Source organism: Lithobates pipiens, unplaced genomic scaffold (assembly GCF_037356315.1).
Source record: "Lithobates pipiens isolate NorthernLeopardFrog02 unplaced genomic scaffold, aLitPip1_a1.2 Scaffold_30, whole genome shotgun sequence".
Lineage (NCBI taxonomy): Eukaryota > Metazoa > Chordata > Amphibia > Anura > Ranidae > Lithobates > Lithobates pipiens.
This window is the reverse complement of record NW_027507791.1, coordinates 87500130-87514029: the sequence shown is the minus strand read 5'-3', so window position 1 is coordinate 87514029 and position 13900 is coordinate 87500130. Positions and strand designations below refer to the sequence as shown.

Genomic DNA, 13900 nt, shown 5'->3' with positions numbered 1-13900 from the left:
ATTATATTTGGAAAATAAGGATATTGTTTAGTGTCACTTTACCACTTTAAATATGCTGTGTACACACCAACATTCTACAGGAAATGACATATGTACCCCCCAAAAAACGGAAATCATTTTTCTACAGGTCATGGAGTTGTGTTGAGCTCATATATTCTTTAAGTATGTTTTTCCTTTTTTTCGTTGCCATTAAAGCAATTAAAGTTTTGTTTCTTTTTTTTATTATTTTTTTTTTTTTTAGGTGTTTTCTTTTGAATTTATGATATACAAGGGCCAGCCTATTAGATTACCCCTTTGTCACGCCTAAATGCAATCCATTGTTCAGTGAATATTGTATTGTCTCATTATAGGCAGTGGACCGATCGGGTCTGACCTGTTCCTTTTTCAGGTGGACACAATCGGACCACCCATTGCTCTCTATGGAGCGGCGAATGTCAGTGGACATGTGTCCGCCATCCAATCCGATCCTGTCCTTCAGATTGGATGGCAGTTGGATGGAACCAGACAGGCAGTCCCTTTCCATCCGACCACCCGATAGAGATCAGGGGGCTGTGTCTGTGTCCGCTCTGCATTTCTTACAGTACAATCAAATTTTCTTTGAAAGATCTGTACACTTAGATGGATATAATATGTACTGTACAGCGTTTTGTCATCTTTATTGAATTTGAAGTCCATGGTGCATTATACATTATGCCTTTTTTCTCTTTAGGAGCTGTAATTGTATTAGGAAAGACTCACAAATTTCGATTCAACCACCCAGCAGAGGCTGCTGTCCTGAGGCAAATGAGATCTGTAAGTCTTAAATTATATCATCGTAAAAATAATCCCTTCATGTGGTATGCTACTGAATATGACACTGATTACATTTTTCAAATGTACGCATATGTGGATGACATCATCCAGTGTAACAAATTTAGAAGGCCACACTAATGTTCTACATTATGATCTTGAAATTGCCCTTAACACATTACGAAGAAATGGGCAGCAGATTATCTTGGTGTGGTTTGATTTCATTGATTTGATGATTAGGTGAAATCTGAGGGATACTACTTGTACAATGGGTTTCATTTATCAGTGTCTGAAGCAAGAGTTGCTTGTACTTAATAATAAAAAAAAAAAACATCTGTCTTCAACTGCTCACTATACTATTTATACAATTTAAACATTATGCTCCACACACTTAATGGCATAATAATCTTTATATAGATTTTATTTTCTAATTTTAGTGAAACATAAATGCTAAAATATGCTGTTGGAGACAGCTTGCTGTATGCTTTATATTCTCAGCTACGTGTTTACTGTATATATCAACAAACAAGACAAAGGAAAGAAGGTTTGATGTCTTTGTAACTATAGTGAATCTTTTACCTCCTCTCATCATCCCTTGCACACACTTTATTATTTCATTAATTTCTGAACTGAATGTCCAGCGATAGCCAGAAAAGGGAAGTAAAATTAGAAGAAAATGATTGCAGTTTGTAAAGTTAGAGGTTTGGTTCTGTTCCGTACCTCGCTGCCATAGGTACTGGCTTATAGATTCCATTATGATAATCCTGGTTGACACCTAATGTTTTTGGTTCCATTAGGGCAATCCTAACTGACACCTAGTAGTTGATTAACGCATATGCACTTTTGCCGCGTTGCATTAAATTGAATGCAGCGCGTGATGCCTTTCTGTTTTTGTTTTTGCCATGTTTGAGTTGCATTTTCCACATGTCAGTTCCCACTATTCTAATACGATTTTCATGTGATTCTAGTGCAACTTGCACTCAAGTTTGGATGCTTAGGGAGGAGAGGTGAGGGTTAAAAAAAAAAATACATCAAAGTCACATAGGAATGAAGAGCGCCATTAAATGTAATGTTATTTTCTTAGTCATGCGATTCTGTGAACCGGGGCTTGAAGCATTTCCAACAGGTGTGTTGCGTTTTTGATACGTGTTGACAAAGGAGTGCAACTTGCTTACATCGCCAAGTGCGCACTCTCTCGAAACATGTCCAGCTTTGATGACGTCATCTGTCCGCAGCAAGCTGTCCTGTGCGTTCCACGCCTCTCTCTGAGGATGCTCTGTGGAGCCGGCATCCTCCATCTGCCGGAAGATCTCAGTTGTCAGCAAGGAATCCATACTGCTTAGGATGCGGGGATGTGTCACTGTATTAATAATACCATGTTTGTTTATTCCTACAAAATGTGAGTTGATCTACATCTATTATTAAAAGCGTTATTTCTAAACGACTGCACCCAGAGGCGCCTCTCTACTTGTATCACCCCACAGACACTTACGTGATGGCAGATTTAGTTCCTAATGAGGAAACATTGCAGGGCACCATAAAGACCCACAGAAGGGGTTCCCAGGCTATTAGCGCATTTAGCAGCCCGAGCGCTGGGACTTTGCACTGGAAGATGCTAAACCCAGGCGGCTACTGCATTGGACTAGAGGTGGGAACATAGGATTGCTTACTCTATACTCAAAAAAAAAAAAAGAAGAAGAATGGGGGATGGCTAACTAGTCCTTTTTTTCATGCTATTCATTGGTCCTGAGGGAGTGGTCAAGAAGCAGAGCTCTATCACTAGTATGCTGCCATGTTGGCGTCAGGGAAATAGTTTTGTTGTCTCTGTCATCTGACATCTCCCAGTGTGTTGTTTGGTTTGTTTCTGACAATTGTATTATCTTCAGTTGTGATATTTTTGGCAACATCATCTAGCTCAGCCGTCATTAAATGGCGGCCCACGATCCGAGTCCGGACCGAGCGGGGCTTCTGCCCGGACCGCTATGCCGCCTGTGTAGTGAATTACAGCAATCACTGGTTTGCTGGGACCGCGGGTTTCCCTAGCAACCAGTGACACTGTGCGCTATGCCGCCTGTGTAGTGAATTACAGCAATCACTGGTTTGCTGGGACCGCGGGTTTCCCTAGCAACCAGTGACGCTGTGCGCATGCGCCCACCCCCTGCTCCTGGCCGCGTCTCTCGGAGCTGTGTTTTACTCACGCTCACAGGCAGTAGGGGGTGTGACGTCACGTGCGCGCCCCGCTCCCCATGCTGCCCACGTTTCCCGATTCCCGGGTCCTGGCTCTCCTTGAGGCAGCTTCAGTTGTGCCCTTCCTCCTGCAGTTGAGGTATGTGGGCACATTAGTTTTCATGCACACTGTTGGACATATTGTAAGGGGCACACTGATGGGTATATTTGTAATTTGCACAATGCTGGGCTTTTTTTGTAAGGGGCATGCTGATGGGTATATTTTTTATATGCACACTGATTTGCAGGTTTTGTTAAAGTGCACCTTAACAAAATATGCCCATCAGTGTGCACTTAAAAAAATATACCCATCAGCATGCCCCTTAAAATAAAATGTGTCCATCAGAGTGCCCTTTAGCATAAAATAAGGGTCACGCTGATGGGCACCTTTTATGTTAAGGGGTACTCTGATGGACAAATTTAATTTTATGGGGCATGCTGATGGGTATATTTTTAATGTGCACATGGATGGGCATATTTTGTTAAGGGGCACGCTGATGGGCACAACAAAATGTGCTCTACAAAATATGCCCATTGATGTGCACATTAAAAATATACCCACCAGCATACCCCTTAAAATAAAATTTGTCCATCAGAGTGCCTCCTAACATAATAGGCGCCCATCAGTGTGACCCTTATTTCATGTTAAGGGGCACTCTGATGGGCATATTTTATTTTATATTAAAAGGGGCACTCTGATGGGCAAATTTTAAGTTAAGGGGCACATTTTGTTGTCCATCAGAGTGCCCCTTAATATAAAATGTGCCTATCAGCATGACCCTTATTTTATGTTAAGGGGCACCCTGATGTGCACATATTATGTTAAGGGGGACTCTGATGGGTACATCTTATGTAAGGGGACACTGACAGGAATGTCAGTGATGTAAATGGACACTGTGATGGGGACACCTGATGTAAAGGGGCACACTCATGGGCACATTTTATTTTAAGAGCAAAACTGATGGGTACATTTTATATTAAAGGGGCACTTTGATGGGCAAATTTTAAGTTAAGGGGCACATTTAGTTGTGCCCATCAGCGTGACCCTTAACATAAAATTTACCCATCAGCGCGACCCTTATTTTATGTTAAGGGACACCCTGATGGGGACATCTGATGTATGGGGACACTCTGACAGGAAGGTCTGATGTAAAGGGGCACTGTGATGGGGACACCCGATGTAAAGGGGCACTGTGATGGGGACACCCGATGTAAAGGGGCACTGTGATGGGGACACCCGATGTAAAGGGGCACTGTGATGGGGACACCCGATGTAAAGGGACACTGTGATGGGGACACCCGATGTAAAGGGACACTGTGATGGGGGCACCCGATGTAAAGGGAGACTGTGATGGGGCCACCCGGTGTAAAGAGCAAATGTAAAGCTATCCTAGTTCCAACTGTCCACATGTTTAATATTTTAACTGAAACTTGACAATAAATATTGTTGAAATGCTAAGGAAATTGTACATTTCTCATGTTTTTGATAGATATACAGTGACTACAATCTTTCTGAGTCATAGCACAGACTTGAGATTCGGACCTCGGCCCAAAGAAAATTTTGGCGACTGGACCTCCTTGATTTTTAATTCATTACCCCTGATCTAGCAGTTATTGTACTGTTTTTTGTTACAAGAGATTCTGGCATATTTACCAATGTAGTGCAGTACTTGTTAGCAAAATGCACTAATGTATAGCAACCACTGATATGTATATAGTTGTATACCTAATAGTCAGCGATTCATTATATTTGGTTGCATTGGGCTACTTTATATAAATAAGATGCCTTCTGTGGGAGAACAGAGGTCTATCTACAGCAGTCCAATACAAGCCCTGAACAATCACAACTACTTTTTATTTACAGTGGATCTAAAAAGTCTACACACCCCAGTTAAAATGTCAGGTTTCTGTGATGTAAAAAAAATTTGACAAGATGAATCATTTCAGAACTTTTTCCACTAATGTGACCTATAAACTGTACAACTCAATTGAAAAACAAACTGAAATATTTTTGGAGGAGGGGAAGTAAAAAAAAATAAAAAAAAATAATGTGGTTGCATAAGTGTGCACACCCTCTTATAGCTGTGTTCAGAATTAAGCAATCACATTTCAACTCATGCTAAATAGGAGTCAGTAGTTACCTGCCATCACTTAGTGCCTCTGAATAACCCCAAATAAAGGTACGTGTTCAGCTGTTCTAGTAGGCCTTTCCTGACATTTTATTAGTCGCATCCTACAACAAAAGCTATGGTCCGTAGAGAGCTTCCAAAGCATCAGAGGGCTCTCATTGTTAAAACGTATCAGGAAAAGGATACAAAAGAATTTCCAAGGCATTCTATATACCATGGAACACAGTGAAGACCAGTGGCAGCTGGTGAAGTTTTAGGATGTGGGAGCACCAGACCCCGCCCTTCCTTTTTGACCTATCCCACTTCTCAAAAGCCCCATGCCATAAAGAATCCACCCACTCCGTCCCCTGTATTCCACTTGCTTCCACCCATAGTGTCAGGAGTATACAGCTCCAGCATCACAGGACAGAGTATACAGCTCCAGCATCACAGGACAGAGTATACAGCTCCAGCATCACAGGACAGAGTATACAGCTCCAGCATCACAGGACAGAGTATACAGCTCCAGCATCACAGGACAGAGTATACAGCTCCAGCATCACAGGACAGAGTATTCAGCTCAGGGTATACAGTTAAGCATCACAGCTCAGGGTATACAGTTAAGCATCACAGCTCAGGGTATACAGTTAAGCATCACAGCTCAGGGTAATACAGTTAAGCATCACAGCTCAGGGTATACAGTTAAGCATCACAGCTCAGGGTATACAGTTAAGCATCACAGCTCAGGGTATACAGATCAGTAAATGCAGCTCAGGGACTACAGATCAGTAAATGCAGCTCAGGGACTACAGATCGGCCTCACTGATCTGCACTGGGTCACGACTCCCGGCACTGACAGCACCCCCCCCCCCCGGTAGTAGTAGTAGAACAGGAACCCTCCTCGCCCACACCTGGCTGTTCTGGCAGCACCATACCCCCCAATCACGGCTCTGCCAGCACCATCCCCCTGTTCATGGCTCTGACAGTACCATACCCCCAACACCTGCTCATGGCTCCGACAGCACCTTTCCCCCGCTTGTGTCTGACAGCACCATACCCCCCCTTCCATGGGTGGTCCGGCTCTTACCACCAGTGCTGGATCCTGCAGCGCCAGGCAGCCAATAGGATGGCCTGGCACTTTGGCCAATCAGGAAACAGGTGTGACGACCTGCCTCCTGATTGGTGAGGAGGAATGTTAGTCTAAAAAGGTGTGAAAAAAAAAAAAAAAAAATCCATTCGCTATCGTCACACGATTGGGTGGGATTAGGGCCCACCCTATTTTAAAGCCTACTAGAACCTCTGGCTCTAAACGGGTGCTTCAAAAATTTCCACCCCCTCCCACCCCCGCCATAGGAGTCCATGTGCCCGGCGCCTTGAAAGGGGCTGGGTGCATGGATGGGGGCGGCGCCCGTGCGCCCACAATACATGGGCCGCCACTGGTGAAGACAGTCATCAAGTGGAGAAAATATGGCACCACAGGGACATTACCAAGAACTGGACGTCCCTCCAAAATTGATGAAAAGTCAAGAAGAAAACTGGTCAGGGAGGCTGCCAAGAAGCCTACAGCAACATTAAAGTGGAGCTCCACCCATTTAAAAGTCAGCAGCTACACTTTAATATTCAGAGACGCACCTGTCCCGTGGTCCAGTAATGCAGGAGCACGAAGCCTCGCTCCTTGCCCCTTCCTCTCCACGGTGCCGGCATTCTAACTGGGCGCCCAGCTGTGGCTTCACAGGGTGGAGTGTTTGGGTGGAACTCCGCTTTAAAGGAGCTGCAGGAATATCTGGCAAGTACTGGCTGTGTGGTACATGTTGACAACAATCTCCTGTATTCTTCATATGTCTGGGCTATGGGGTAGAGTGGCAAGACTGAAGCCTTTTCTTACCAACAAAAACATCCAAGTCTGGCTAAATTTTGCAAAAACACATCTGAAGTCTCACAAAAACATTTGGGCAAATGCGTTGTGGTCTGATGAATCCAAGGTTGAACTTTTTGGTCATAATTCCAAAAGATGTGTTTAGTGCAAAAACACTGCACATCACCAAAAGAAAACCATACCCATAGTGAAGCGTGGTGGTGGCAGCATCATGCTTTGGGGCTCTTTTTCTTCAGCTGGAACATGGGCCTTAGTCAATGTAGAGGGAATTATAAACAGATCAAAATAACCAGTCAATATTGGCACAAAACCTTCAGGCTTCTGCTAGAGGAACTTCATCTTTCAGCATGACAACGACCCAAAGCATACATCCAAATCAACAAAGGAATGGCTTCACTAGAAGATTAAAATTTTGAAATGGTCCAGCCAGAGCCCAGACCTGAATCCAATTGATAATCTGTGGGGGGATCTGAAGAGGATTGTGCACAGGAGATGCCCTCGCAATCTGACAGATTTGGAGTGTTTTTGCAAAGAAGAGTGGGCAAATTTTGCCAAGTCAAGATATGCCATGCTGATAGACTCATATCCAAAAAGACTGAGTGCTGTAATAAAATCAAAAGGTGCTTCAACAAAGTATTTGTTTAACCACTTGAGACCCGCGCTATAGCCGAATGATGGCTACAGCGCGGATCTCCTTTGCCAGGACTACGTCTATTGATGTAGTCCCGTGCACGAGCGGCCTGCGCGCCCCCTGAGGGGAGCGCGCGGCGCGCTCTGTGATCGGCGAGTCTATGAGGCTCGCCTGATCACTGATCAGAGCAAGGGGTCGATCCCGACCCCTTATGTGATCAGTTGTCAGCCAATGACAGCTGATCATGTGATATAACGGAGCCGGTAATCGGCTATTATTCCTCCTTGCGCTGACAGCGCGAGGAGAAAAAAAAGAGCCGATCACCGGCGGCCGTGATCGGGACATCAGTCCCGATCACGGCCAGCCCTGCCAGTGCCCACCTGCCCCCTGCCAGTGCCCACCTGCCCCCTCATCACTAAAGATGATTAAAAAATAAGTGCCCCCGTCAGTGCCCACAGTGCCACCCAGCAGTGCCCACAATCTGCCTCAACAAAGGTGCTGCACCCCAGTGCCACATATCCGTGCCCATCAGTGTCATCTACCAGTGCCCAGCATTGCCGCCCATCAGTGCCCAGCAGTGCCACCTATCAGTGCCCATCAGTCCCATCTATCAGTGGTACCTATCAGTGCCCCTTAGTGCCACCCATCCGTGCCACCCATCCGTGCCATCTTATCTGTGCCCATCTTTGCCCATCAGTGCCGCTTTATCTGTTCCCATCGGTGCCGCCTTATCTTTGCCTATTAGTGCCGCCTTAACTATGCCTATCAGTGCACACCAGTGCCCACCAATGCAGCCTATCAGTGCCCACCAATGCAGCCTATCAGTGCCGCCTCATCAGCGCACTTCAATGAAGGAGAAAAATGACCTGTTTGCAAAATTTTATAACAAACTATTAAACTTTTTTTTTTGCATCTTTTTTTGTTTGTTTAGCAAAAAATAAAACTCCCAGCTGTAATTAAATACCACCAAAAGAAAGCTCTATTTGTGGGAAAAAAAAGATAAAAATTTAATTTGGGTACAGTGTTGTATGCCTGCGCAATTGTCATTCAAAGTGCATCAGCGCTGAAAGCTGAAAATTGGTCTGGGACTGAGGGGGGTTTAAGTGCCCAGTAAGCAAGTGGTTAAGGATTTGCATGCTTATGCAACCATATTATTTTCGTTTTTATTTTTACTTCCTTCCACCTAAAATATTTCAGTTTGTTGTACAACTGAGTTGTACAGTTTATAGGTCACATTAAAGGTGGAAAAAGTTCTGAAATGACTTATCTTTGTCTCATTATTTTTTTATTTTTTTTACATCACCGAAACCTGAGGTTTTAACAGGGGTTTGTAGACTTTTTATATCCACTGTAGCTGTTGGCATGAGCGGTGATAATTGTAAAGCAGTAGCTGTGACTGCCTGTGTGTTGGACATCTGGAAAGAGGCCACTGCTTTCACACAAAGGGCAGCAGTCACTCTCTTAACCCTGCTATGAGGATTCTCACTTTGGGGCCTGGCCCTGGGGAGCAGTTAAAGGACAAAACAAGCCCCGTTGGATAAATCACCCAATGCTCCTTTGTGGCATAATCCCCATTTACATAAATTATACAAAATTCCAGACAGTACGTGTGGGGCCAAGTATGGAATGAATTTTGCTCATCAATTCTTTCAAAACATTTAGAGATCTCCAGCTCGAATATAAGGTACCCAACCAATTAGGATCGCTAGTTAGTGGAGGAAGACATTCCATCATTGACTGAGGAATCATGGTCAGAGGTGGTAGACTCTATGCTGCTGTCTATGATATCAGCTAAGGACAAATGAATAAAATTTCATTATCTGCATAGTACCTATTTTATCCCTGCACTTCTATATAGAATGGGCAGAGTAGAATCATCTGAATGTCACCGTTGCCATGCAACACCCGGCGTTTTTTTTTTCATATAAATTGGCTGTGTCCCAGGGTTGGGAAATTCTAGAAGGCAATCCTTGGGTTCCTAGAGGACAAGTTGGCTCTCCCAAATAAATACTCCCCAGCTAGATGTCTCTTAGGTGACTTCGGAGAGGAGGAGATTTCCAACTCTAAAAAGATCCTACAAATAGTATTCTATGCTAAAAAAGCCTTGGCACTTAAATGGAAGGATCCTTCCCCCCTTCCATGTCATTCTGGGTGGAGCTGGTTAATAAAGCGTTACCACTGTTCAAATTTACTAATGCATCCAGGGGACGTTCTGTGGGTAGGGTGGATCACTTCGGTATCTGGTGATATTGATGTATAAAGACGTGCTGTGATGTGATATATCCTTAATTGGAGATGGATGGAATGTGGACTTATGGGATGAGGGCTGATATGGATTCTTCCTATTTGTTCTCGGTGTGAATTTTTTTTTTATAGCTATTAACATTGTTTTTTATTTCATTGTTTTTTTGCAGTTCGGCTTTTTTATTTTTTTTTTCCTTTTTACTACTCTTAGAATAATATGCTTCATCGGTAATGGCTTAGGTTTTATAGGGAAATTCTCAGATTTGTGTTTTTTCATATTATCCACATATACGAATATACAACTTGTAAGATGTTTCATGTCTCTATGTCCAAAGCTCCTGGTATCTGTATCCTGATCCACGTCTTGTATTATATGGATGATATTGTTCTGTGTAATATCAATAAAATGTAAAAAGGGCAAAAAAAATTTGAAGACATTTAATAAAATTCAGTGTTTTTATGTACCCCTTGTTGATCTATCATGGTTTACAGAAAGCTACAATTGGAATTTAACTTAAATGAATACAATAAAAAAAATTACACATACACTATTTTATGATTTTTTTATCCCTGTAACTGGAGATTTTTTAGGAAACCGGTTGACATAGAATATCTAAAAATTTTAAAATAAAGCATCCAGCTTAGTGAACAAATCCTTATATGCAATTGTCAACTGTTATCCAGTTTGATAATGTATTCATTTTATCATTTATTTTGTTCTTCATGAAGCCCATAAAAGCTTTCTGGTTGCCCAATGTAGCACACTGAAATCTCTGCCTTTTTTTTGTTTTTGGGTATTGGTAAGAGTGTAAATCCGCAAACAAGATTTAGTATAGCCTGTGTTTGACATAAATGTCTTATGCTTCCTTTTGCAGGAGGGCCAGGCCTCTTTTGTAAGCGATTGTTCTTTGGACTGGCTGGACCTGTCCGGAGATTACTCTTCTTCCAAAGAGAATTCATTCATATTGAACACGAGGTATGTTCCTAAAATTCCATTACCTCCATGTTTTAATTGGTACCAGTCTTGTAATCCTTTTCATCAGTCTTTTCATACTACACTGGGAAGGAGCTATAGTTTATATATAATTTAATATTCAATATTATTTATATTGTTTGACATATTCAGTGATATCATTTGGTCATTCAGTTCACGAAACATAGAAATACTGTGCCATATATTATGCCTTGCCTTTAGCCGCATAGCTGCTCATAATTTAAATATATAGATTGCTTCGTTAAGCTGTAGGATATACCAGAGACAAATTTTAGTAAAGTTATTTGCAAGGGGAGCAGTAATCCTTTTCTTATACTGGCCATCACAGTTGCTCGCAAAAAAAAAAAAAAAACTCTTTATGGTATTTTTTGTTTTCATTTGTTGGTGTAGCTCTGTGGTGTTTCTGTTGTAGAACATTTTTATAACCACTTCCCATCCAGGCCAATTCTGACATTTCTCTCCTACAGGCAAAATTCATAATTTTTTTGCTAGAAAATTATATAGAAACATTATATATGTTTTTTTTTTTTTTTTTTTAGCAAAGACCCTAGATGATACAATGTCGGTCATTGCAACTCTTTATCTCGCACAGTATTTGCGTAGCAATTTTTCGAACGTGTTTTCATGCTTTAAAACAAAAAAAATTATTAAATTTAGCCCAAATTTTTGCATAATGTGAAAGATGAAGTTACACCGAGTAAATGGAACCTAACATGTAAAATCTATATAAAGGGATCTTGCTCATAAATAAATCACTACAAAAACACTATGGATAAATAATTAAATATATAAAAAATATCTGAAAAAATATCTCCTCTGGTGTCTGCATTGTGTGTAAATACAGAGCGGGCCATATCTACATTACAAAGCGGGTCTATACTAAAATATCTCCACGAGGAGATATTTTTTCAGATAGTTTTTATATATTTGGTTATCTATCCATAGTGTTTTTATAGTGATATTTATTTCTGCGCAAGATCGCTTTATATAGATTTTACATGTTTTGGTGTGTTGTGATACACTTTTAGGTTTTGCTGCATTATATATATATTTATCACTTGATCTCACTAGCCACATTCATTAGTTACTCTTAGTAGTGGGAAAGACACATTCATTTTTATATACCTAACATGTAATGCTTCAAAATTGCACACACTCGTGGAATGGCGACCAAACTTCGGTACGTAAACATCCCCATAGACGACACTTGAATTTTTTTTTTTTTTTACTGGCTACATGTTTTAAGTTACAGAGGTGGTCTGTGTCTAGAATTATTGCTCTTGCTCTAACGTTTGCGGCGATACCTCACGTGTGGTTTGAACACTGTTTTCATATGTGGGTGGGACTTGTGTATGTGTTCGCTTCTGCGTGCGAGCACGTGGGGACAGGGGCACTTTAAATTTTTTTTTTTTTTGGTTTGACACTTTAAAAAAATATATACATTTTTGTTCACGTTTATTCCTATTACAAGAAATGTAAACATCCCTTTTAATAGGAATATTGCATGATCGGTCCTCTTTACAGTGAGATATGGGGTCAATAAGACCCCACATCTCACCTCTAGGCTAGGAAGCCTGATATAAAAAATTAAAAAATTAATGATCTCGGCTTCCCAGCCGAGACAGCCATTCGTTTGAATGCAGAGGCCGGGCGTGACATCATAACATCGCGCCTGGCCTCCGAACGGTCAGAGACACCGGCGAACATCTGGTCCGCTGGAAATCTCTATGATCACCATCTGGATCCTGTCTCCGACTCACCAATGGAAGCAGTGAGTCTGTAAAAGCACCGGAGAGCGGCGCGGGGGGGGGGGGGGGCGTCCCCTCTCGCCCCCGTAAGAATGTTCAAGCAGTGGAACAGCCACTAGGGAATCGCCGGCACTAAAAGATGATATCTGTAGCTGCAGGCATCATTCAGATATACCCCTGCAAAGTCAAGGACATCCCTGGACGTACCTTGGGCGGGAAGTGGTTAAAAATAAATTCTTTATTTAAAGAGTTACAGAAGGATTGACAAAGATTTGGTATACATATACATAACTATTCCATGTAGTTGACATACAGTATATAAGTTAAGAATAAAAATATGATTAACTGACTTGTATATCTGGTATGCCATGTCCATAGTTATTTAGCATGTATAAGGTTATCCATGTCCAATAAATTCAAAGGTGACACTACAACCTTGGATAGATTTATTGGGAATAGTTTACCATTCAAAATTCCAACTGTTCTCCCTATTTCCTTTTTTTTTTGTATTGAGAATAAGGAGTAAAGTTTGTGTTGTTGAGGGGGGAATTCATAATCTTGGGGAAAAATACCATTAGAACAGAATGGTCTCATAAGTAAAGGGCATTTAGAGAAAAAAGGACAACTTAAAAAAAAGGGGGGGGGGGGGGTGGAGGAATAGTGGAAGGATAGAGGTCTTTAATTGTCTGTCTGATTTATAACATTTAGAACCGTATTTAGGAAATTATATGGAACACCCTTTTGTTTGTTATTCCTTCAAAAATAAATTTTTGAAAATATCTGGGCTGGGAGGACATGGGTTGAATTACCTTGGCTATCATTCATCCTGGAAGGCTGTGGGCATCTAGAGACAAAAAAACGTTTTGCTGTGAGGGTATAACTCTGGGTACAGGATAGCTCTGGGCTTTAAGAAAAGGTTTGGATATATATACTGTACACTTTAACTCTCTTCCTGAGCAAAATAAAGTAATTGCACTAAGCCATAGCTAATATAAAAATGTATTTAATACTATAAGAAACCTATGGAAGGTCAAGCTTTTAAAAATGTGAGTCATATCACAATTTACTTTAAGGTAAATACTGCAATGATAACCCAATATATGTGCTGAGTAAAAATTATTTAATACCTCTTTATATGGAAAAGCTGCAATTAGCTAGCACGTCACCATGATAACATTATTATACATGTGTATGCTGGCCTTCCAGCCGTAGTGTAATCCTTGAATAAGGGCACATTTTGAGTGGTAGTAATGAAGAACAATGTGTTTTAACTACTTATTTTTT

The 13900-nt window shown here is 41.5% G+C and overlaps 1 protein-coding gene across 1 annotated transcript in view; it reads left to right on the top strand.

Annotated features, from left to right (window-relative positions):
- The window catches only part of STARD9 (StAR related lipid transfer domain containing 9), a 314211-nt gene that overhangs the window by 219875 nt on the left and 80436 nt on the right, over positions 1 to 13900 (top strand). The window contains exons 19-20 of the mRNA XM_077464565.1: positions 710 to 792; positions 10750 to 10850. Of these exons, the coding sequence (XP_077320691.1) occupies positions 710 to 792; positions 10750 to 10850 (184 nt within the window). The remainder of the gene's footprint in view (positions 1 to 709; positions 793 to 10749; positions 10851 to 13900) is intronic.